Source organism: Myxocyprinus asiaticus, chromosome 16 (genome assembly GCF_019703515.2).
Source record: "Myxocyprinus asiaticus isolate MX2 ecotype Aquarium Trade chromosome 16, UBuf_Myxa_2, whole genome shotgun sequence".
Taxonomy (NCBI): Eukaryota; Metazoa; Chordata; class Actinopteri; order Cypriniformes; family Catostomidae; genus Myxocyprinus; species Myxocyprinus asiaticus.
Window position 1 is genome coordinate 12,115,250 of NC_059359.1, and position 27,522 is coordinate 12,142,771.

At 38.9% G+C, this 27,522-nt stretch overlaps 1 protein-coding gene across 4 annotated transcripts in view; it reads right to left on the reverse strand.

Annotated features, from left to right (window-relative positions):
• The window catches only part of LOC127454482 (oxysterol-binding protein-related protein 10-like), a 100,250-nt gene that overhangs the window by 20,058 nt on the left and 52,670 nt on the right, over positions 1–27,522 (reverse strand). For all 4 annotated transcript variants that reach the window (XM_051721726.1, XM_051721724.1, XM_051721727.1 and 1 more), the window contains 2 exons: positions 8,628–8,774; positions 3,126–3,615 (listed from right to left, as the gene is read on the reverse strand). In XM_051721726.1, coding sequence (XP_051577686.1) covers positions 3,126–3,615; positions 8,628–8,774 — 637 coding nt within the window. The remainder of the gene's footprint in view (positions 1–3,125; positions 3,616–8,627; positions 8,775–27,522) is intronic.

A 27,522-nucleotide genomic window follows, 5' to 3' on the forward strand; every position in this document is an offset into this window, starting at 1 on the left:
TTAGCGACCCACACCCCCCTCAACAAAAATGAAAGTGGTCTGGTCCATCAGCCAGCACGGTCCAAACTGACTATACATCATGATGTTATTTGCTTAACTCTGCTAATGTATCTACAGAAATGAATCCAAAATCGTCATTTAAAAGAAAAAGGAGCGGAGAAAAGAGGGAGATAGCAGAAAATATTTTTTTTACAGTAGAAAAGTGAGCTATACATGTCAATGTAGCTACTTAGGTGAATATTTGTTTGATATTCATGTAAACATGGTCCAAAATGAACACCTGGCATGCATCATATGTGAGAAAAAAATGCTTTTGGCGAGAAAATAAAACGGAAATATTCCCCAGATGGTTGGCAACATTATAAGCAACTGCATTGCATGCTTTTCATTAAACAGTGAACAACAATCAGATGCTTGCTTAATAAAGTGATGTGCACAATTCAAATCAAACTGTCAACATCTGCCGATACTCACGCATCTATTATATAAACATATTTTACTTCAGTGTAAAATTTATCATCAGATGTTTATCGGTGATAACAGTTATTTTTTTTTCCAGAACTCCATGAGATACATGTGAAATTTTCCTCACATTAAGCAACCAAAAGAATATGTGAGGAAAATCACTTGTCATTCCACTCAGATGCCGTTGTCAATTTAAAGAGACAGTACCGATTTAGCATGTGTTCTAGCAATGTAAATAATTGTGAATGGAAAAATTTATGCATGTAAACAATAAACATGTAACAAATATAAACGCAAAATAATACATGCAGTTTCAAGACATTTATTGATGGAATATAATGAATTTGACAATTTTTCAAAAGCTAAAATGCGATAATATGATGAAAAACTGACAAAATATAATTTGTAAAAGTAATATTTTCAAATTGTACCTAGAGGGTTACCTAGAAGGTTAGAAGTTCCCTTCATAATTAACAGCATGAGCTGAGAAATAATTTATTTTATATTTAAGTTAAATGGAAATTGTAACCAAAATATACCTAGAATCTGGAAACCTGTAACAATACCCAGGCCAGCTCTAATTTTAAGTCAATTCTGGACCCTGTGTAAATATCAGTTAGTAAGTTAAGACTTTCTAAAACTACCTGAGAGCAGAAATAGACCGAACAACCTGCCACTCTTCTCATTTCAGAAATGTTACGTATGGTGACTTTGCCAACAAGAAAACTCATACATTTATACATGTATAATTAATTTTGTTAGTAGGCTTTTTTTTTAATAATATTTTGCTCGATTCAAATAATATTTGCGTTTGAAAATAAAAAGTTGTGAATTAGCACTGTTAAATATCCGTCTAAAATGTTTATACTGGATATTATCCCCACCACAACCCCAAATTGGTCAGGGGGCCCTAAAATTTGGTGCTACGCCCCTGCTGCCTTGCCTACACTGTAATTATATTTTTTAAAAGAGGAATGACATGTATCTAACCAGTTTGCATGAGAGACTGACAGAATTGAGAAGTAGGTGGAGAATCACACATTTCCCTTAAATTCCTATAAAGTTCCTCCTGCTCTACTTAACACTGTGTACATTACTCTAGGGGATTAGTGCAAGCCATCTTATAAGTAATTAATGTTGTCCTATTTACAGAAGAGTCTTAATTGGTTAAGCTCGCAACGCAAACGTTACCTTCACTCTGCATGATCATCCACTTGACTGAACACCTCAGAATTTTGGAGTGTTTTTACTGAGAACGTACTTAGTTCAAGAGATTTAAAAACAAGAGAACTGGTTTGGGTTGGAAAAATATCTTGTGTTTTTCACATGTGTATATGTGCAAGTGTACATGTAAGGGAGTCAGTGAGAGAGAATAACAAAGAGAGATAAACATGTTCAACACTCTAACACTTCATTTTCATTGTTATTCTGAGAAGCAGAGTTATGATAGGAGCACCAGTAAAAATCATTAGCCCTGAGGGGGACACCCATCTAACCACAATCAGCTGATCTGGAAACAGCAAGTTCTTTGGACAGACCTCTGAGAGGACAGAGGAAAAACAGTTCTGCCTGAATGAGCACACCCTCAGGCTTTAATAAAACAGTACTGAACAAATTCAGTGATCCCAAAAGACAAATGACTGACAATAAACAAAACACAACTTTATGAATAAATGAATACTTTTAAGAAATAGTATTAAAAAAAATTCCATTAACGTTGTGTTTATTTTGGACACCTGGCTCGTTGTCAGACCTTATGGTGGAAGGTTGAGCACTGGATAATGGAGCTGATAAACTGATTTTAACATCTCGGCTACACATCTCTCTGAATTTATATCATTTCCTAACTAGGGGCAAAATGATAAAATGACAAGCGATGAATACTTCAGAGTTAAGGGGCGCTCACAATGGCTGCGATTTAATCGGTGGAGGTCGCCAAGTTGCAAATCTGTTGTTTGCTAGAAGGCGTTCCCACTAAAATGCAGTATCCAACTGTATCAGGTGGCAGAGCACTGTCTGCACTCCTATTCGCAGTCACTGCATTGCATCACTGCTCTTTAGTATAAATTTCAGCTCTGCTCAGCTTTGCAACATTGCAACAACTGTATTTACTGCTTATGTTCTCACTGTAAACTTGCTGTTGCTTTGTCACTGTATTCACCAAATTTTTGTCCGAACCAGTGCCAAGTGACGCGTGACAAGACATTTTGTCGGCCGTTCAGTTTCTGTTTTTGTCACGTCACACTAGGTAACCAATGTGAAATCTCACTGGTCCAAAATCCTGCTTCACAAGCTGTATACAATGTTAAGGGGTGTTCACGCAGTGATTTCAAGTAACACAGCAAAGTCATTCTTTTTCAGTGTGGGTTGCTGATTTCTGAGTAACTGCGACCATTTTACCATACAATTTATCAACTTTTAAAAGGGAGAAAAACATCCTGTATAATTTATGTCAGCAACAAAATGTCACTTGATCCTGTTCATGCCCTTTTATTTTAAAAACATTAACTAAACTATGCAAGAAAAATAAAATGTGACCAAAGCTACATTAAATACAGGTTATTTGTGTTTTACTGTGTTGGGTCACCACTTGATGTCCAATGAAAATTCTGGGTCCTGAAGCAAGAACCACTGCTTTAAGAAGAACTTAACAAACTCACCTTCTCCAGCCATTGACACTCCTATGGACATGCCCATGAACTTGCTTTTAGTCCAGACATGGGTGTTGACGCATGTCCTACGCTCCTTGCACTCACAGTAGAATCCAGAGACTGGAGGGTGGTGGGACACTTGTTCAGCCACAAAACGTAACCGGTAAGCTCCTACCCCATCATTGGAAGCAGTTTGGACAGACTGGGAGGCCGAAGGAGCTGGGCTTGAGCTTGTAGTCCTGAGAGGTTGCACTTTATCTCGGGCTACGTCCCATGTGCAGTGGAAGTTCTCCCCTAGAATGGGGTTGTAAGGCTTTTTGGCCACAGCACCCTTACGGCCCTCGTGGAAAGCGGTCAGGTAGTATTCCACAAACCGGATGATACGTTCCTCAGGCGTGGATCCAGATGTGATGGCCAAGAACACATCCGGGTGGGCCATAAAATTGGCATACATTTCCAAAAGGGAACGCTTCTCTAAGATAAATGTAGGCAGCACCACCTGAGAATGAAATATATACATTATAAGATCAGTCTATAAAGAGGTAGTATGTTGCTGGTGTACCTGTCAAGGCAGAGAAATAATTTCCCTTCTATGCAGATCCCCTTAATACAGTTTCAAACAGGATGCTATTTCTTATGGAACAAGTGTCAGCAATTATTACTCAAGTCAACTACTAAGAAAGTGGCTTCAATAGCACTGAAAACAGCACAAGTTTTTGTGTGAACATTGATCCACTGTGAACTACTGTAGCTCCTCTCATAGAAGTCAAGGTTTTGACTGAAAAATTAATACAATTTCTGGTTGTTTCCTATTAGAAACCTTTTTAAGTCTTCAGAAGACTTAAAATATGATTTTCGAATCTCGACTACTTTTTGATACTTTTAGGTCCTTTTTAATGCGGGTCCATAGGAAGGCTCAATATCGCAAACTAAGTTTACGTTTAAAATGTTAAAGTTTAAAAACGTAAGTAAGGCATATTTGGTAACATCTGAAAGCTTAGAATCTGAACTTTTCATAAAACTTTCGGTTTAATAACAAAATAAGGGCTGAAAATATCCATGTTGCAAATAAGCGCCACCTAGAGGTCATGTGGTAGAAATATTCATTTGAATATAAAAGTCTTTCACATAGCACTTAAATGGATGTCATATATAAAGTGAAAGCTCTCAGTTTATTTTGTTCCCCTACTACCACAGTAGAAGAAGAAAAAAATCTCAAAGTGAAACATGATTTCTGCAAGACATCAAATACAAACATCTAGTTTATGCGCCGATCACTGCTGCTGTAAGCCCCAAGTAGCAATAAACTTTATATCTGCTCTTACCTTAGGCAGTTTTTAACAAAATAAGCAATTTTTTTACTTGTCTGTGTGCTTGCTTGGGTGAATAATCCACTGTTCTATTTTAGATGTCTAGAACAAAATATGCAGTCCAGCAGGAAAAGCATGCTAAACAAATCATCTGAAAAATATGTTATCGACTATTGGTGATAAAATTTTATGTATCATTGCAAAGGGAGGATCTGAGCTTTCTAAAGATTGAGCTTCTAGTCCACTCAGAGGCCGAGGTATTCAATTAAACAATGGGGGTGTTGCATGAACTGAAAATTAGACTGAATGTCTATGGATGAGCACAACTGTGAGGACTGAGATGCGTTAAAGCGTCACCTACATTTCAGATCTGCATATTGTGATGTACAGTGATAGAGGAAAATTTATTTTTCCTAGCACTGCAGCCATCTAGTGGAATGAAATAAGACTTTTTGCAAGGAAATAGAGCGAACAAAACCAGAATTGCATGCTTGCAAAGTTAGGATGACATGAGGGTGAGTAAATTGTGACAAAATTTCTGTTTGAATGGCCCCTAACACTGGCACATAGTGTTCCACGATGTATTAATATAAAAACGTAGTGCTTTTCTCTGTAACACAGGCTCTGACTCCATGGATCAATGCTCTGTCCATTTCCCCGGAGGCCTATGGCTCTCACAAACACACACACATCAATGCAATTTGTCATCTGAGTTATCCGGCTCAGCTACCACACAAATCCTGCTAAACACTTTTAACTAAACACAAGCCCAGAAGGAAATTCCAATCAGAGAGATTTAACAAAGACACCTCTGCATAGAAGAGAAATTTAATTTCAAAATCAGTTACTGTAACGTCTCAGTAGGACATTGGGCAGTTCATTCCTCAGGCCGATGAACTGTAATTACATTAGGATAATATACTGCCTGGCCCAACAACAACAAAAATTGCATACTCTAATATTTTGTTGGACCGCCTTTAGCTTTGATTACGGCATGCATTCGTCATGGCATTGTTTCGACAATTTTATGCAACAACATTTATTTCCATCCAGAGTTGCATACATTTTTGGCCGAGATCTTGTATTGATGATAGGTGAGTTGAACCACTCTGTAAAGTCTTCTCCAGCACATCCCAAAGACTTTCAATGGGGTCAAGGTCAGGACTCTGTGGTGGCCAATTCATGTGTGAAAATGATTCGTCATGCTCCCTGAGCCACTCTTTCACAATTTGAGCCAGATGAATCTTGGCATTGTCGTCCTGGAAAATGCCAGTGCATCAGGGAAGAACAAATCCATTGATGGGATAACCTGGTCATTCAGTATATTCAGGTAGTCAGCTGACTTCATTTTATTGCTGCATAACATTACTGAGCCTAGACCTGACCAATTGAAGCAACCCCAGATAATAACACTGCATCCAGAGGCTTGTACAGTGGACACTACGCATGACAGGTGCATCACTTCATGCGCTTCCCTTCTTACCCTGACGTGCCCATCACTTTGGAATAGGGTAAATCTGGATTCATCAGACCACATTCATTTTTTCCAATGCTCCACAGTCCAATCTTTATGCTCCCTAGCAAATTTAAGTTTGAGGATGCACTCCCGTCACTGAATTGTCCTAATCAGCCGGGAGGGGGATAAAGATGAGCCAGAGGTGCCAGTTCGAGGGAGAGAGAGACACACGTTGCCGCTGTGTATGTGTCTGTGTCTTTATGTTTGTTTAAGTTACATTGGTGCCAAAACCTGGGAAGGAGGAGGGAGGCGCTGTCGTGGAGTCCTCACCGCTGCCGTCCGCCAGGAAGCAGAGGAGCTGTGGCCGTCCGCCAGGGGTCGGACAGTCGCTACCGGCCGCTGGGAGTCAGAGGAATCACTGCCATCTACCAGGAAGTGGAAGAGCCATCATCATCCACAAGGGGTCGGAGGACTCGTGGCGGTCCACCAGGGGAGGAGCAGCTGTCATCCGCCAGAGGGCGGAGGAGTGGCTGAGGACCAGGTGACGGCGTGTCCGGGGACCGGCGAGTGAGTTTATCACTCTCTCTCCTCTCTCTCTCTCTTTGTCTCTCCCCCTCGCTCTTTCCCTCTCCCTTCCCTCATCTCTCCCAGGGCTCCAGAGAGGCAGGGAAGATCTGCCGGCAAAAGGACAGCAGGAAAGGCAACACTTCCAGGAGAGGGGAGTACGTCAAGTCAGAGGTTTCTCTAGCCTGAATTGGGCGGTGGAGGAGTGTGACGAGGAAGAGGGCGTAGCCGCGCCGTGAGGACACACGCCTGGCGCTGAATTGTCCTAATCAGCTGGGAGGGGGATAAAGACAAGCCAGAGGTGCAAATTCGAGAGAGAGACACACATGTTTATGTTTAAGTTGATTTATGTCATTAAAGTTATGTTGACTGTTCTGCCGGTTCCCGCCTCCTCCTTGCCCATCTTGAACCCCGTTACAAACATCTTTTCCCTGACCACGGGACACGTCTTCCAACATGGTTGTTTAAGAAATGAGAAGCTACACACTGCATCAGTTAAGGTTAAAATAATTGTTGCCAGCTGAAACATATTAATCACTGAAATAATGATCCAATCGTAGACTCTTAAGTATCTGCTTATTCAAATCAAAAATGTTTTTTATTTTTTTTGGCCAAGCAGTGTAATATCATGACATCTCTTGTCATGCTTAAATTGGTCAATAACAATACTAATCAAAAAGACATAGGAACATTGAATCAGATAACGCGATTACATAAAGTATAATTATGTAACTGAAATTTCCCAGAGCTATGATAACGTTAATGGTGTCCCTCTTCTTGTAGCACGAAATATCCTCAATCTGTGTCCCAGACTGGACAATGTATGACCACGCCAGACTTAAATTAGGTCTTAATACATAGAGAGAAGTATGATGTCGTGGAAATGAAAAAGCTCAGGATTTTAAGTTTATATTTGCCTTCACTCCAGTCATCCACAATATCCTACCATATGGTGAGAAACAAGACGAAATCTTATTTTACTGTTAAAATATTGAGTGAAAAAAAAGCACTGTGAACATGCAAAGGGGAGCTATTAAGTCAAAAGTCAAAATGTTCATAGTAAAAAAACTTGAAATATGATGCACAAGGTGCACAAACTACTTTTATGACACTTCTGGGTTATTGTTTTTTTTTAAACTTTGAAGTGAGTCACTATCTTCTGCCATTGTATTGAAATCAGCGAATGGGACATCCTTTGAAATTTGTGTTCTGCAGAAGACATAGGTGCTTGGAACAACATGATAATTTTGGGTGAACTATTTCTTTAACTAGCTTAACCAGCAAGATTACCTTAGTCAACCAGCTTCACAAATAAGACCATGCTAGTCAACCAGCCTCTCCAGCTAAGTTTTGCTGGTTCACTATCTAAAAGCAACATAGTCTCATAGAATGAACGTTACTATAATTCAATTTTTGCAAACCAACTTTTACGTGCAGAATTCGAAGTTTTTTCAGATTCCTAGCCAAATGAACACTAGAGGTGCTACAACAAATGCACGTTTTATTCACTTTCATACAAATCACGATTACAACGGCTGATTATGACTTCATAAACACTTATGTTTTGCTCTTTTACTCACTCCCTGCTATGTTATTATATCAAAACAGTTTTACTCTAATGCATCATTTTAAAAACTATACATTTTAATGCTTGAATAACAGACCCACCTACAATTACACAGTTTTTACAATATGATTAGCTTCCACGGTAGCTTACCTGATAGAGTGTTGGTCTTTGGACTTGGAGGTCCACTGTTTGAGACCACTGATCTGAGACCAGCCAAGCACGTAAGCTGACACGTGAGACAAGAGTGTTATAGAAGTGGCACGAGATGACGTGGTTGCTTCAAAAAATTTGCTTTTAATTTCGCATTTTGTTTTTTAACACTATCGGTTAACTTTTGCCGTTGGTTTAGGTTAAGGATGTCTGTTTTGTGTCTATCTCTCATTTGATTTTAGATCACTATCGGTTAGATTTAGGTTAAAGTTTTAGGTTAGGGTGGTAAGTTTTACTCATTTAATCTAATATCTAATATTCACCTTAAAAGCCCCAAGTTCAATCAAGTTCATTTGCAGGTTAGGTAGAGACGGCAAGAGTATAAATATAATGGGTATACATCCGTGTGAGGTCCATGCCCAGTTTGAGTGTGTGTATGAGTGTGTGTGTGTGTGTGTGTATACCCGTGTAAGGTCCATGCCCAGTTTGAGCTGAGAGAGCAGATGAAGAATGACACTCCTCTGGTCATCCAAAACTCCCAGGTCTTCCTCTTCGTTGTCTTCTGTGTCTGTGATCTCCTCGCTGTGATCCACTGATTCTGGGCTGGAGTTCTGCAATCACACACAGAACATATCTCACTTTTTAGGGTCCATTCAGAACAAATACATTCTTGCATTTAAATTGACAAGGTGTCTTTAAAAGGTGTTCATATGCAAGACAATGAAAAACTGTTGTGATGGTCAAAGATGTCCATCTAGCGCTTTTAATAAGGAAATCAATTATAAAACCAGCTTGGATAGACACAACACGTTTGGTGTTGTGTGAATGGCACCTTAATAAACACCTTCACATTTGTTAAGCATAGAAATCACTTGTGAATTGCTATTAAAGGAATATTCTAATAGCAAGTGGCCCAGAGGATTTAAAAGCAGAAATGTGAAGCTTGCATTTTTGTTAAAACACTTTCAGTACAATTCAGTAAAATTTTTATTTAATTAAGCTGTAAAGATGTCTAAATTGACCATTTGAGGTGGGACTACTTTTCTAGGTGGCGTAACTTCTTGTTATGCGCTACAGATGCAATTTCTGTAAACTTGTAAACAGTGCTTTATGGATTGTTACGTCATGTTCCTTCCTGATATTCACACACAAATACGAAGCTGAAAGAGTTGAACTATTGGATGTAACTTTTGCACAGACAGGATTGTTAATCTTTTCAATCACACCAGAATCATGCTACCACATGTCATGTTTAAGTGTTGCAGTGGTTAAACTTTTGAAACCATGTGCAAGTTGACCACTTGTCTACTAAGTCTGCATTATAAGAGTATTTCCTGTAGACCTGTTTGCCATTTGTTTATACACTGCATCAAAATTAATGTCTGTAATCAACAGCATGTCACAGATTGATGTCACCCTCATATTTAGTTTGGCCATGCATTACATTTAAAAGGGATGTTCCAGTTTCATTACAAGTTAAGCTCAATCAACAGCATTTGTGGCATAATCACAACATAGAAGTCAAGTGGTAGAAATATTAATATGAATATAAAAGTCTTTTGAATAGCACATAAATAGACAAATCATATATCAAAGGAAAGTTCTCATACTCAGGATGGTGACTGTACCATTAATTTTGTTGCCCTAATACAACAGATCGAAATATTTTCAAAAGAATAACAAAGTGAAATATGATTTCAGTAAGATATCAAATACAAACGTCTCTTTTATGCGCCAATCACTGCTGCTGTAAGCCCCATATAGCTAACAACTTTATATCTGCTTTTACCTTAGGCAGAACATTTGCCATTTTTTGACTTGTCTGTGAGAAAAATTAGAAAAAATTCTGAATTAATTCTGAAAAATTAGACCACTTTTTGGCAATTAGTCCACAGTATGTGTAAATGGTGAGCTTTTAAATCTGAGTGTGAAAAATTGCAGACGGCAGCCCAAAAATGCCCTAGAGTTGAAAAGGTTCATGTTTATAGACTGGCCCCATTCACGTCTATTGTAAGTGCATGATAAAAACATCATGCCACAAATGATTTTGATCGAGCTTAGCATGTACTAAACTCGGAACATTCCTTTTACATTGCTCAAAAAGGACATTTTATTATTGTACAAAAAAATTACATCAAACACAGTTTTCTCCCTCAATATGACAGATGCTCTTCAGATGCAAGGCAAATGTGCACTTTTATCTAGTCTTGGGTGACTAATGCAGTTGGTTCCTCCTGCAATCGCTCATGCAAAAGCATTACATTGTTCCTAATGCATAATGTAAAGAAGTGGTCCAGAAGCATCACGGGAAGTGAATAAAAAGCCTACCTTCCTCTAAGGGCTTTCTCCCTCCGCCCTACGTAAATAGGGTTGACAAAAGAGTGTAAGAGATCATGTGATCCCCTCTCAGTGGATCGCTTCTTTTTCCTTTCCAAGGTACACATATGTGAGTAACTGAGGGACAGCAGATGGGAGCTAAATAGGCTAGGATATGATTAGACTGTAAAGTAAAACAGTATGTTTTTTTTTTTTTTTTTTGGACTAGCTGTAGTCCCAGAGGTAACACTTACAACTGAGCCATGCTTTAAGCATTATGGGATGTTTTTATTAGATTCTCTAGCACATTTATCATAATTTTCCCTCCTCTCCTATTCCCTCCTTCCGCTTTCTGAGTGGTGAAAAGGGAATAATGTGTTCCCAGGAAAAAGTATCGGTGTTCAGCGAGCCGAATAGGATGTCCTCGTTCCAAACTGCGGCGATCCACCTGAATATTTTATTGAACAAGAGCACAGTACTCTCTCCCTCCCTCTCCGACATCACAGATACACTGCCTGGCCAAAAAAAAGTCACATACACTTATGTTTCGCTGGACTGCCTTTAGCTTTGATTACATCGTGCATTCATTGTGGCATTGTTTTGACAACCTTATGCAACGTCACAACATTTATTTCCATCCAGAGTTGCATACATTTTTGGCCGAGATCTTGTATTGATGACAGGAGAGTCGAACCACTCTGTAAAGTCTTCTCCAGCACATCCCAAAGACTTTCAATGGGGTTAAGGTCAGGACTCTGTGGTGGCCGATTCATGTGTGAAAATGATTCCTCATGCTCCCTGAACCACTCTTTCACAATTTGAGCTCGATGAATCTTGGCATTGTCGCCCTGGAATATGCCCGTGGCGTCAGGGAAGAAATAATCCATTGATGGGATAACCTGGTCATTCAGTACTTTCAGGTAGTCAGGTGACTTCTTTTTATTGCCGCATAACTAACAGCCTAGACCTGACCAACTGAAGCAACCCCAGATCATAACACTGTCTCCAGAGGCTTGTACAGTGGACACTATGCATGATGGGTGCATAACTTCATGCACTTCTTGCCCTGACGCACCCATCACTTTGGAAAAGGGTAAATCTGGACTCATCAGACCATATGACCATTTTCCAATGCTCCACACTCCAATCTTCATGCTCCCTAATAATAATAATAATAATAATAATAATACGTTTTATTTATATAGTGCCTTTCCACAAGCTCAAGGACACTTTACACTCCATATACATTTAACAGTACAAAGTACATTAATATACATTTCAACAGAAGTTACAATCTTAATTACAAAGGAGGAAATAAAACATCAAACAGTAATAGACAGATAATGTGCTGAGAGAAGTTGACTACCACCCCTGGAGTCGTGAGTTCGAATCCAGGGTGTGCTGAGTGACTCCAGCCAGGTCTCCTAAGCAGCCAAATTGGCCCGGTTGCAAGGGAGGGTAGAGTCACATGGGGTAACCTCCTCATGGTTGCTATAATGTGGTTCGCTCTTGGTGGGGCGTGTGATGAGTTGTGCGTGGATGCCGTGGAGAGTAGCGTGCGCCATGTCTCCATAGTAACGCGCTCAGCAAGCCATGTGATAAGATGCTCAGATTGACGGTCTCAGATGCGGAGGCAACTGAGATTCGTCCTCCGCCACCCGGATTGAGGCAAGTCACTACGCCACCACGAGGACTTAGAGCGCATTGGGAATTGGGCATTCCAAATTGGGAAAAAAAAAAAAAAAACATAGCCGTGAGTTCTACTGTCGATGGTTTTACAATGTGACCAAGCGTTTTAGTGATCTCCGATCACAATCATTCAATATTTCTTTCCAACCACATTTCTTCCACGAAGCTCAGTTTACCACTATCCTTCCAGGTTTTAATAATGCTTTGTACAGTTCTTAACCCAAGTCCAATGATTTCAGCAATCTCCTAAGTTGTTTTCTTTGCTTGATGCAGGCCAATAATTTGCTCCTTCTGAAACACAGTAACATCTTTTTCATGACCACGGGATACGTCTTCCGACATGGTTGTTTAAGAAATGAGAAGCAACACACTGCATCAGTTAGGGTTAAAAGAATTGTTGCCAGCTGAAACATATTAATCACTGCAATAATGATCCAATCATAGGCTCTTAAGTATCTGCTTATTTAAATCCAAACGGCAACTTTTATTTTTTGGCCAGGCAGTGAATGTTTAAATAAACACGTGAATGTGGTCACAAACAAGGTCATGCCCACAAATCTATAAAGCCCAAGTTCATCATCAATACAAGATACAATGTTTCACACTGTCATAATGTTCAATCAGCCACACTTACAGTGAAAAGTAGTTTCCTTATTTGATCCGCAAAGCAGAGTTTCCACTAAAAGATTTTGGTGCCGGCCAACGTGTCCAGGAATGATAACGTTTGCCGGACAAATCAGGGCTCCAGACAAAAAAAAATGACTTAGGAGCCATTGGCTCCTAAACTGAAATACTAAGGAGCCAAATGGCTGTTTTTAGTAGCCAAATCACAGATTTTCTTGATTTAGATTGCTGTTCAGAAAAAAAGATAGAAAGCCAAAGAAAAGGAAGTCAGCTGATAACCCATAAATCGAAGGTTTAATCGAAGATAAGTTTGCATTCCCTTTTGTCTCATAAATGTTCACACCCCTTTCATAATTTATACAAATATAAGAGATAAAAGTTTTTTATTTTTTATTTAGTACTGCTCTTCAGAATCTATATTACAGATAATTACATATAGTATGCATACAGTAGTGTGTTGTCTTCTTGAGCATCAATGAATGTTTGCACCTTGTGTAATAGTTGTGTACAAGTCCCTCAATTGTCCTAAGTGTCAAAAGCTTGATTGTATATATATACGAGACACATTGGTGCGCGCTCTAAAAATATATTTAATAACTCACAAGATCTGACGAAACCGCATATGAATGCACACAACCTGACTGTCACCAATGGCTACTAGACTTTAAATTATTGTCGCAGTCAATTATTTTTGGTTGCATTTGAGACCATTTTAATCGCAGTCTGGAGCCCTGCAAATTGGAAAAAAATCCAGTCATTTAATTTCTATGTTTAATTTGCACCATAACACGAGGGACTATGCATCACAATGTGATTTAATAATGACACAAAACAGCGTAGTTTGTTCTATATAGCTGCTTTTCTATTTAAAAAAATGGCTGTCATGGAATAAGCGTCTAATAAAAAAATAAAAAAAAAACATTCACCAGGGAGCAAAAGTGGGCAAAGTAAACTAAATTTGCCAAATATCCTTTCGTTTACTAAGAAATATTAAAATAACAAAAATCATTAAGTCATGTCTAGGGCTGTGCGATATCAATAATATGCTTCTATCTGACACGCATCTGTGTTTCATGTGTGTGTCGCGTGCGCTTTCTCTGGAGCATGCAAGTGTGGGCAAGTCCAGCAGCCAGAGCAGGATCACTTGCGCTACTTAATCACTTTTGATACAGGGAAAACCCTGAAGAGAAAAAACATCTCCACAGAAAGAGACGACTCCCAAACAAGTCAAGAAAATGAAGAGAAGCTTGATATTAAAACAGGTGCGACATCTGGTGTGGGTTCAATCTATTTACCTCTTCAAAATGAAGCACGGAAAAGAATATCATAAAGGCAAAAGATGCGCTATGCATTATTTCGGTCATTTATGTTTTTAAAAGAAGGGCTTATAATTATTGATATTTATTTTCTAAAAGAAGTGTTTACATAATTTTGGTTATTTGGTTATCTGCAAAAAAGTATTTATTTTCGTTTTTTTATAGGCCTATACTTTATATATGTTTGTAGTCTATTATTTTCTTTTTTCCATTGCTTTGGGAAGATCTTGAATTTCTTGAGGAAATTTTTTAATAATAATGTTAACAATATATTAGACTGAAATGTGGCATAATGTGAAATTTAGCATTATGGTAATGATTTAAAACCAAGCTGAGTGTTTTTTGTTTTGTTTTTTTACTTTGATTTTTGTCAAGTTCCAAATAAAGAGAAAATTATATAAGAGGAAGTATTTAATTCTATGACTGGATTATCCCAAAAATAGGCATTACAATATGGTTTTAATATATAAACCAATTTTAATTGATTCAATAAAATTATCGTATACATATCGTGATGTAAGATTTTGGTCATATCGCCTACCCCTAGTTGTCATATAAGTTCTCACCTTGGCTAATTTTCTTGACTCTTTATTTTTATGACTTTTATTTTTCAGATTTTTCATAGCATAAAAGCTCCTCCAGAAGACAGCAACGCAAGGCTGTTTTAATGTAATTTTTCTGAAATGAGAAACTTCTCACTGTGGGCACGTGAGACAAGAATAACGCAGGCTGCTTTTGCCAGTGTGTGGTATAAAATCCGCTGTAGTTGCAGATTAGAACTCCGCAAGCTCCGAAAGTTTAAACTTCTGTGGCAGCGAAGCTCTGTAATCATTGGGATGGTGTCACGCTGTGCATTTGTGGCATCAAATAAAGAAGTAGCTGACGCTTCATGATAATATTTTTACCAGACATTGTGTCCGACCATGTTTTCATTTGTCAGACATAAGGACATTTTAACAGTCAAAAACCGGTATTTACCGGCTAACTGAAACCCTGCCGCAAATTATCAAATAAAAGTCACTTGAAAAAAATAATTGTCTCTCTCTCTCTCTCTGTGATTGGTAGCTGAAGTTAAATGGTCGACCGATATGGGTTTTTCTATGGCCGATACCGATATCTAGAGAGCAGAATGGCCGATATAAATGGTGGTAAACATAATTAAAAACAGCAAATCAGATGTACACAAAATTTGTAAAGTGAAACAAACACTTAATTTATAAAATGTTTACTCAAATTTGCATAAACTTGGAAAAAATGGGAAGTGTATAATTTCCATTGACAAATCTACAGGTAGACTTTGGAAATGACACAAGGGAATGTTAACACTTCTGTTAATCTGTCAAGTGAACGCTGTTATCGGCCGATAATTGCAAAATGGCCAAATATCGGCTGATTAATCACCTGGTCGATATATCGGTCTATCACAACTAAAGTTATTAGCCAAAAGTTGGATGGAAGCAGGTTATGCAAATCATGATTAAATATGGAGACATCTTAAAGATGTAGTCAAAAGAAGAGGGTAGAATGGCCTACAGGAAAAAAACAAATCACAAATGAGATATCTTTAATAACTCATTTGTTTCTTCTAGTACCCCAATGACTTTAAATGTAAAGCAAAAGGAGACTTTTGACTATTTTCTTCTAAATGATTTTCAGATTTTTCTTTTGGGAAAAAAGTCTCCAATACTCTCACATGTGTCTCCTCAAGAGTTTTCGAAGAGATCTCAACAATGTCTCACATTGTGCTCTGATTTGCCAAGACACAAAAGTAATCAATCAAAAATCAGAGATTTCAATATGAACTCAAACATTTCTCATTACATTCTTCACAGATCAAATTATTTGAGCTATCCACGTTAGTTTTATAGATCTATAATTTTATGTTAAAAATTGTCTCAATTTTGTACATTTTTGTTTCTCCTAAGGAATTTCAGAACAAATGGTGTTTTATTAACAAAGATCAGGAGGAGCAAGTTCATTTAATCCGACTAATCACACAGCTAGAGTAAGAGTATATAAACAGCTGCTTACCTCTACGTAGCATTGACAGTTTCGGCATTCGGCCCCACCCATTGCCCATGAACAGACCCATGCAAGTGACTTGGATCATCGGATTGCAACTCCACTGCAAAGCATTCATCTTCATCAGAACAGCTCTTCCGTCTAAATCATCTCATTTTAACAGAAGCTGCCACATTAGCTCATTGTTTCACAGCATTGAGTCTTTCCTCCTAATCTCACAAACTAACTCTAATAACGTCGTTCATATGCACACACAAGCAAGTTTCCTGACATCATTTCACATATGTTCCTGACATTTAATCTAGCAACGCTAGATTATCACGCTACGTTTACCACATTACCATGTTTTACATTGCCACAACACATTCCTAAGCAGTACAAATGTGCCGTCCAGGTGCTGCAACTGCAGCGTCTTCCGGGCCGTGTGACTAAACCTCCACTACACCACAAACAGTGCAATGCACGTTCCAAGCGCCGCAACTGTTGCATCTTATGGGCCATGCGACAAGCTCCCACTACACTGCAAACAGCGCAAGCGTTGTCCAATACCGCAACTGCGGCGTCTTTGGGCTGTGCGATCAAACCTCCCACAACACCGCAAACAGTGCAATGCACTGTCCAAGTACTGCAACTGTTCATGTGCCACAACCGCTTTATATCCCCTCCCTTCTACCACTTTAATTTCTCCTACTCTGGAACCATTCCCTGCGCGAAGCTGCCTCCGTAAGCGAACTTCATCACAAATCCCTCCTCAGCTAACCATAATTAAAGCAGAACACATTCCAGGCTCTTCCACTACACCGCAAACAGTGCACGCGCTGTCCAAGCACCGCAGCTGCGGCATCTTTGGGCTATGTGAACAAACCTCCTACTGCACTGCAAACAGCACATATACGCTGTTCAAGCACCGCAACCATGGCATATTTAGGGCCATACGACAAACTCCAACTACACGGCAAACAGCGCAAATGCACCGTCCAAGCGCCCCAACTGTTCACGTGCCACAACCTCGGCACGTCTTTCAGACTGGGCATCTCAGCCCCCATAGCTCCGTAACCCATACTATGCCACTCATACTAAACAAACCATCACCACCTAGTGATTGGCAATCTGGCTGATTTAGGTCTCCCTAAAAAGTCTGCCACAAGCCGGCATCTCCACATCAATCAATTTAATTCAAACATTGCCTACCATATGCCCTCACGTCGAACACAGCGCTTGATGACTCAACCCATTCGTATCACAGAGTGAGTTCTTGCTTATACGCAGTGTGAACAATTCACGTGAAAACACAGGCTCTTCCTGTTAACGCTGTGTGATCCCGTGCTTGAGGATTCAGCCCATTTCACATAGGGAGTTTCCATTATATATCACTTCCACGAGAATCTAGTGTCCTACCGTCGTATGCCATGCAGGCCCATGCCTACGGATTCGCAGCTCCAAGCAAGGTCAGTATAATACAGCTAAAATATTCTCACTCGAATCGCACACTTTCCCATTAAACACTGTGCAGTCCCGTGCCTGAAGATTCAGCCCGTTCATATCGCAAATGCACATGCAAGCATGTACCCTGATATTGCCTCTAACGAGGGCATTTATTTTCATTTTCAATCTGCCAACTCCCATCCAGCCCTTCCAATCGCTAGCACACTATCTCCATTACAGAGGATTCCACTCATTCCTTCCGTATCGGTGCTGCAACCACAGCAGCCCAAAGGCCTGCCCGAGCACCAAATCTGCTCACTAGGCCGACAGACATCTGACACATTCAATAGTTACATACGTACAAACCATCTCCAAATCAAGACAGCGCACCTTGCCCTAATAAAATTAAAAATAAAAATAACAAATAAATAAAAAAGGGGCATGGGGTCACTCGCTATACCTTGTCCATATTTCAGGGGCCTTCCTGTTTGGATGCTGCGAGGGTCTACCCCAGCCGGCCCGGAAGCCCTCCCATTCGTACCACTGCGAAGGCCCTCCCACTTACATACATTCAAGGGCTGTCCTGTTCAAATCACAGTGAGGGTCCTCCCGTTCAGATGCTGCGAGGGTCCACCCCAGTCAGCCCAGATGCCATCCCATCCGTACCACTGAGAGGGCCCTCCCACATACATATATCCAAGGGCTGTTACCGTTTAAAACGCAGGAGGGTCCTTCTGTTCGGATGCTATGAGGGTCCACCCCAGCAAGCCCGGAAGCCCTCCCATCTGTACTGCTGCGAAGGCCCTCCCACACACATACATCAAGGGCTCTCCCATTCGAATCGCAGAGGGGGTCCTCCCAATGCGAATGCTGTGTGAGCTTACTTTATTTGTATAGAGGGCTCTCCTGGTCATACCGCTGTGAGGTCCTTCCCATTTCAAATGCAGTGAGTTCTCCCATTCGATTGCAGGATGTGCTCGTCCACTCGAGCGGCAGCCAAGCCCCACACACGTGGGGTTAGCCCGTTTGTTGCGCAGGCCCCTCCCTTTGAACGAATTGCATCTGGAGGGATGCTTGAGGTTTGGTCCAGGCAGCTCAGGTTCGCCCACGCCTGGGAGACGGCCCCCCTTGCTCAGGCATGGCGAAGCCCTCCAGTTGAAATTACAACAGCTCTCCACAAGAGCTCATTTCTATGTGGCCACAACCACCACTGTCTTTCAGTGTTTCAGCCTAATTTCACTCTCTAATTCCTCCCTATCCTACACCTATTGGTTTCCTATCTCCCAAGCAGACCCTAGTGTGAGGCTTCCTCTGCAAGCGGCTCCATTTGTTCTATCTTCTTTGGCACCTCTGCCCATCTGGCACACAAGGCTATACGAGCACCCCCTTCCCTTCCAGTACGTCATTTCAAGGAGAGAGATATTGTCGTTAAAATAAAACGGTTCCTCTTATTCCTTCCAACACATCACTTCCGCACCTCACGAGGCTACTGACGCCAGCGACTTGCTGTTCCATTTCTTGGATTCTTTGGGGGGCATTCGAGCTCAGATCAAGTATCAAGCCTCAAGCCCTCCACCAGGGACAGCAAGCCACATATGTTTACGCTATCCTCACTGCAGGATTACATTAACTTGTGAACTACTGAAATGGTGTTTTATTAACAAAGTTCGGGAGGAGCAAGTTCATTTAATATGACCAATCACACAGCCAGAGTAAGAGTATATAAACAACTGCTTACCTCTACGTAGCATTGAGAGTTTCCGGCATCCCATCACCTCCCCATCTCTTCCTATCTATTCCATCAATACTAATCCAGTCCGGGGGGCATTCGAGCTCAGGTCAAGTCTCGAGCCCTCCGCCAGGGGCAGCAAGCCACATATGTTTACGCTATCCTCACTGCAGGATTACATTAACTTGTGAACTACTGAAACATCTGACAAAGATGATTCTTAAAAGAAACATAACTAAGAACTCCATTATGTCTGAGCTGTTAAAGTAAATTAAAGTTTGAGCTGTTGGAAAAAATTGGCACAAAAAGATGACCAACATGAGCCATGGAGGAAAAAACACATCACAAGAGTTAATGAAGTTTCCAACTTTCCTCACTCCAAGCATTCCAATGAGTCACCCCTCCTCCCAAAACATCCTACACCAACATCAGGATAAACATACTTTAATGGTTCCTGTATTTAAACTGGTACAGCATGGTGCTAACATTACCAAGGTCATGGGTTCGATTCTCAGGGAACACGAATATGGATCAAATGTAAGCCTTGAATGTACTGTAAGTTGCTTTAGATAAAACTGTCTGCCAAATAAACAACTGCAATGAGTAGAATGAACTCAAACTTACATTCATTTCAGGGTTGGTTCAGAAATAGCCTCCTGGGTGTTCATCTCATAGTTTAATTGTAGTAGTATCCACAAAACTCTCTTCCTCGATCTCTCACTAACTCTGATACTCTTATATTGCTGCCCAGCTGTCCCTGAGCCGAGACAGCGCTGCCCCCTCCCATTCTGCCAGCCTGTACTCTCTCTCTCTCTTTCTCTCTCTTTCTCTATCTCTCTCTCTCACACACACAGACAGACACACACACACACACACACACACACACTCAGACACTCACAGTCACACTGCTGCTGCCTGGACTCGCCTCAGACTGCTTTCTAAAATTCAAAAGGACTTCATGAGGTTTGTTGACAATTCATTGGGTTCCACAGACGATGGAGTGATTAACAGCAAGTATAAGAGAGACATAAAAGAGAAAAAAGGGAGAGACAGTTCAAGTCAATGTTATTTGTATATCACTTTTCAAAATACATATAATTTCAAAGCACCTTAATGCCCTCAGTGAGCAAGCAAAAGGCAAATGTGGCAAGGAAAAGACATTAGTGAGGAGATTAAAATTTAAATCCTCTATATGACATTTACTCAGTTAGAGCCACTTCCACATCTACTCATTGTGTATTTACACCCATTTTGCCTTGGCTCCACCCACAATGTGATGCAAACAACAGTGTGGCCAGCAAAAACAAGGTGGATCAACTACAGCTGACCGATCCCAATGAACTCCCATCGATCTCACAACATTTCTCTCTTTCATGTTTGAGAGGTGCCTCACATGTTCTCAAGAGTTCCTCTTCTTGGCCTGTTCCAGCCCTCTTCTGATCAACCACTCACACTTCAAACACACACAGTCACAGGATCACAAGATGCACACAAATGTGCTATGCCTCAATCACCCATTGTTTTTGTGTGTGAAAAACAGTGTTGGGTAAATTGCTTAAAAATAGTAATCCACTACAAATTACTAATTATTTTCTATTAATTTCTCTAAAAATGTTTCAAATTACTTACTTCATTGAAAAAGTAATCACATTACTAATTACTTTACTTTTAAGTTACTTTATAAACCACTTTTCCGCTCATCAAATTCAAAATAATGTCAAACACAAATCATACACTCAGCACCTCGCATTTCTCCTTTACAATGACTTGTTACGGGGTCATAATTCATGTATTCTACATAGGGCTGTCGATTTAACATGTTAATTCAGTGCAGTTATTATATAATAATGTGTTATAATTCAAGCTTGAAGTACCACCTGTTTTCTCCAGGGGGTAGAAAGTGAAACTTCAGCTGTATAGGCAACGCGCATCTTATACAGACAATTGTATCCGTCTGCAGAGCCACAGAGCCATAAGTCACAGCAGTCTCAGGCCAGAAGATAGGGCAGAGCTAATGACAAAACAACAATCATGCCGGAGAACAAGGTGAGTTGTTGTCTTTGTAATATCTTAATAAATCTATCATTATTTGTTAAACAACGAATCTATGTATTAATGCTTAGTTTTTATCTGCTTACTACTGGATATGTAGGTGTGTTTCTTGATGTTCTTACTGAAGCTTTGAATTTTTTGTCATGCTTTATTAAATCATATATTTTTCTGGGGACATTTCAATTACCCTTCGGATTGTGTTTTGTAAATAGGCACTGCCATAACGTCACTGAAGCTTCTTTTTTTTAATATTTCTGAATATATATGGGCTGTTTCCTTTTGTTTTGTTTTATTTAGGCCTATGGTTTGTGAGTTTATGGTAGCTTACTAATACTCTTGAGCACTGTAAATATTTTGCTGTGTTGGTCAAAGTTCCCGAAATTGAGCATTGCGTGTGGTTCATCTTTCCCCTTCTAGAGACATATTACGATTCAGAGAGGTAAAAAATTACCTCAGCTGCAGCAATGCAAAACACGTTGCAGCAATTTTCACTGCCCTTTTTGCATTGCAAGTCTTCTATTGCAATGCAAAGTCTTCTCCAGCACATCCCAAAGACTTTCAATGGGGTTAAGGTCAGGACTCTGAGGTGGCCAATTCATGTGTGAAAATGATTCCTCATGCTCCCTGAACCACTCTTTCACAATTTGAGCCTGATGAATCTTGGCACTGACATCCTGGAATATGCCCGTGCCGTCAGGGAAGAAAGAATCCACTGATGGGATAACCTGGTCATTCAGTACATTCAGGTACTGTAGTCAGCTGAATTAATTTTACTGCCACATAATGTTGCAGAGCTTAGACCTGACCAACTGAAGCAAACCCAGATCATAACCATTATTTAAATCCAAACGGCGACTTCTTTTTTTGGAGTGTATATCACTCTCTCACACACACACGTAAATATATTGTATATACTGTATGGTGTTGTTGCAAATATTAAAACCAATAATTACATTTTTCTTTACTCTTCTCTATTGAAGGAGCTACCAATAATTAAAGACCTCAAAATAGTTGTGAACTGGCTGCATGGGAATAAACAGCTCTTCAGGGGCACATCAGTTGAAGAGCCTCGTTTCCTACAATTGGAAGAAGAGGACAAGGAAAGGGCCATCCACAATCTTTTTGAAGAACCAGAACTTTCCAGAGAGACCTTCACATTTCAATTTTCATGATAAGATAGGCCTAAGAGTAAATTGTTCTTTTGATGAGTTTTAAGTTGACTATTTATGTTGTATAAGTTGTATAAAGTTTGAGTGTTTTTGTTAAAATGCTGCTGTTGCTTACAAGTTGTTTCAATTATTATTTTAGTTCCATTTTATCAATATTAACCTTTCTTATTAGTTTTCTAATTGTTCAATGACCATTTTTGCTAGGCTTTGAAATTGAATGTTTATTTTTAATTTGATATGATTAAATATATATGACATAAAATGCCCATACTTTGTTCCTTTAAGTACAATTTGTAACATCATGAACATGAAGGAAATCATATTATCACGTATTAAATAGTCAAATGGGTAACACTTTAAAATAAGGTTCCATTTGTTAACATGAATAATAATGAGCAATATATTTTCAACATTTGTTAATCTTGGTACATGTTGTTTTTAACATTTACTAATATATATTTAAATTAAAAGTTGTATATGTTAACATTAGCACCTGCACTATGAACTAAAAAAGAACAATTGTGTGTTTATCCATTTACATGAATAAATAATGGTTAAAAATATTGTTCATTGTTCGCTCATGATACCTACTGCATTAACAAATGTTAACAAATGGAACCTTATTAAAAAAAGTGCTACAATTAAATGTTTAAGATCAAAGATCAAATTGAAATTGATGTGAAAACAGCATGCTTTAAATCTCATATAGCAAACAGAAGAAATTACACTTCAAAACTGTAGGTGGCACAAGCATCGGTCCGGAAACTGCTGTGGCTCCATTAGCTCCGCCCTAACCTCCAGCCTGAGACTGCTGGCCTGAAACTGCTGTGACGTATTGCTCTACGGCTTTGCAGATAGATATATCTCTATACAGAGAACAAACCAGCCCTTCAGCAGATAGCACAACACAAGGACATGTTCTTACATTCAAAACAGCTTGGTGAAGTGCAAATCCAACTTAGGGATCTCAAGATGTATTTTTCTAATATTAAACTACGTTTAACTTGACACAGCGACCTAAAAATGGTGTTTATGATGCGACGCAACCAAAGTGAGACGCTCCAAAAACATCCGTCTCCATTTATAATCATTTCATCATTATATATTGAATTATTTTTATTTGAGGGGCTTTCTCAGCAAATATTTATATATACGAAATATTTTGAATAATTTGATTAATTAATCAGCACACCATGTAATTAATTCGATTAAAAATTTTAATTGATTGACAACCCTAATTCTGCTAAATAAAATATTAGAAATAAGCATAACCCTAAAATGTACTTAAAAGTAATTAAATTAATTGAAAGTCAGTAATCTGATTACAATCACTTTAAATGTTATTCATTAAACTACTTTTTTACTATAAGTAATTAGATTACAGTAACTAATTACTTTGTAATTGGACTACACCCAACACTGGTGATAAACAATGAAAATACCATCCAAAGGGCTTCTGAAAATTATAATGCAAAAATGTGCATTATTTAATGCTGTAGGTCCTAGTGGTAGCACTACTCTTGTAGGTGGATGAACTTCTGGTTATGCATTACCTGTAATTCCTGTGGGTTGAGTTTGCTCCATGTAAAATGTCCTTTGCAGATAGTTATGGCTTATGCCACATACTTTTTTGGTATCCATGTGTATACCAAGCAAACGTTACCAGGTTTGCTGGCTTTACAAGGTCATGACAGGAGTTGAAAGATTGGGTATAACTTTGCACAAATGTTAAAAGCGGTTTAATCACAATAACCTCATGTTAAGTTTTGTGGCTAAACAGTACTTTCAAAAGAGTGTGTAATGTAATGTTTATTTCAGCGCAATGCCTTGCCCAGTAGATTTCAATTACTGTACAAAATTTTGAGCAAAAAGGGATGAGTGGAAATTATTGCAGGTATTAATTAACATTATGCCACAGATGCAATCGATAGAGCTTAACTTGTATTGATCCCAGAACATTGTCGTCCGTGTTCCTGAGGGCAGCTCTAAGTACTGTCTTATATTATACCGTATGAGTGCTATAACACACTATGAAGTTTATACGAAGGCTTTTTCTTCTTCAATTTCTTTAGCTTTCAGTTGATTCGCCAAAGATCCATTTCTTTATTGGTGACATTATTAAGGAACTATTCTGTATGTTTAAATAAACATGTATAATTCCAGTCAAGAATTTTTTTCTGTATTGTATGATGTTAAGTGTGTGATGTGTTCGAAGTGATTTCAGTCCCATGACACAGCCTGATCCTCACATGACTGCACCACCGGAATGTCTGTAACCTAGTGTGTGTGTGTCTGTTCAGAATGGAATACTAGCACACTGTTAAGTGTCTGTGTTGCCTTCAAATTTTACATTTGTCAGCTTAAAAAGTTGTTTAAACAGAGCTAAATTTGACTTAAATGTATATAAATTGTTAAAAGATTGCAATGTCTTTTTGAGTAAACTTGACCTTCTTAGTTCAATCAACTTCAGTTCAAACTAAATATTAAAGTTCAATTAATTTTTATCATTAATTAATCATATTGATAACCATAGAAATAGTTAGGGCTACCCCATTGTCTGAGGTGAAATAGACTGCCATTTTCCACTTATCCATCATATTCAGATTGTAAAGTAGACACACATGGGCCTCAACACTTTACACGCAAATCACAATGATGGTGACAATCAACAAACAAATTATTAAAGGTGAGCTTTGAATTATTGCTACATGACACAAAACTGAAAGTGACAACAACCAGCAGCATAAAAGCAAACAAGACAAAAAACTGTAAAAAAGACAGTAACACTGCAATTTGCATAATTTATTCATGCATCTATTCTTGACTTATATTTTTGACTTCAGCAGAATAGTTTTTCTAAGTTTGACAAGTTCAGACAACAAAAACTTGGGAATTTGCATTATCTCAAGTTCAATCCAGGGCAGTTATTCTAACCCTACCATTTTGTTATGATAATTTATGATAACTAAAAGGTAAAATATTTTTTTACAGTGCATGTGGAATAATGCCTAATAATTATTTTTTTTTTTTTAATGGTAGGTGAAACATTATCTATTACACTGTAGAATGCTAAACGTTACCAACAGTAGTATGCTACATTGGTGTCAAATTACCTCATACGACAGAGCACTCTGAATGTAGCTGTGATTTTTAACATTTTTAAAAACCATTTATTTTATAACTAAAATAAAACATAACCATTTAATTTCCAAGGCATAGCTGGATGCCAATTCGCACGCAATGTGATCATGTGACAACAATGTCGCATAGCAGTGTTTGAAACTTTTAGTCTCCTTTTTTTATTTTTTTTCAATTGTAGGCATGCATACTGCTGCACAGTAATCAAAGAGTCTAGAGAGATTGTGCTTATAGAGTCTATATTGGTCATAGGCATGATCTTAGACTACTTTCTCTCCACAACAACTTCGCATTTAGCGTAAAGCATGGAAAAGAATGGTCCACGAACACAACTCCAAGTGCAGCTCTGGCTTTAGGCTACAGCATACAGAATGCAATGAACTGCATTCTACACATGAAAAAAAAAAAAGACGTGTGCTTTAAACTCACAGCATACTCTTAAAACTTTCAACACACACAAGCACCCTAGTGTGCATATTGACAAATGACCCCCCAGCAATGCAATAGGAATAGATGCATGAGTAAATAATAAGAAATATCTGAGGTAAGACGATGTAAGAAAAGGAGAAATAGGTACATCCAGATGAAGAGTGTGTGGTAATGTGTTGTTACGTAAAGCTCGGAAAATCATGTGTTTGTGAAATGTTTTCTTTTCTGTGCTTGAACATAAAAATCAGCTGACAGTCCTTGGTGAGGTGATCAGGAGCTCCTGAGAAAACGGCATGGGGGTGGTGGCAGAGAAGTGTTTTAAGAAGCAGCACCTTCATGAATAATTAATCAGCAACAGCACATCGTTTTGGGGGACGTGGTTAACGGGAGTGCTTACGCACTGAGAACAGAATGAAACCGTGCTCCCAAGACAAGAGTCCTTTAATGAACTCTACCATTTTAAATTAAAATTGTAGTTCAACTCTCTTAGAAAGGAACTGAATAAAAATGACAACTAAAAACACAACTGCAGGCAGAGGATTTGAAGCATTTGAATTCACAATTCATCTGAGAAAAATTTAATGAAAATGAAAATTTCTAATTAAAGCTTTGTTACTTTTAGACCATGCCTATTAGCTTTAAGGTCATCCATATAACGGAGTTCTTCTAAATGTTGACAAAATTAGCTTTTAGCAGATATATGCATTTAAAAGTTAGCAGTCTCTCTCCCAGAAAATTCATGATATCACAAAGCTGCTGAGAAATTGTCCAATCAAATGCTTTCTACATTTACATTTATGCATTTGGCAGACGCTTTTATCCAAAGCGACTTACAGTGCCCTTATTACAGGGACAATCCCCCTGGAGCAACCTGGAGTTAAGTGCCTTGCTCAAGGACACAGTTGTGGTGGCTGTGGGGATTGAACCAACAACCTTTTGCTTACCAGGTCAGTGCTTTAGTCCACTACGCTATCACCACTTTCTAGAACATCTGGTCAGCACACATGTCTTTGTTCTAACCGGCACAGATGATCCCTTCATAGGGCAATTCAAATGGAGTAGTGTCCATGCTGTAGGCTCGCTCCAAACAGAATTTCCAAATATAATGACTTAAAAAGTCAGTTCCCAGTGAGGGCTATCACCTTTGAGCCCTTTTCGAATAGAATATCGAATAGGGACAATCAATTATGAATAGTATGTGGGAGTTGGATGCAAAGAAAGTGGCTGGAATTTATTCATATTTTTAATGCAAGCATTTTTCAGAGTTTTCTTGGGATGTACAAGCAAGTTTTCTTTATTCTTTGTTTAGTGTTTTGTGATTCAAAACATTGATATATTGTGATCTTTTACTCGCTTGTTTGTCATTCTGTCATCGGTTTTCAAGTCAGTGAAAAAACAGGCCGGTATTGAGGTCGGTTTTCAGTTTTCCTGGCTGAACAACGACTCTGGC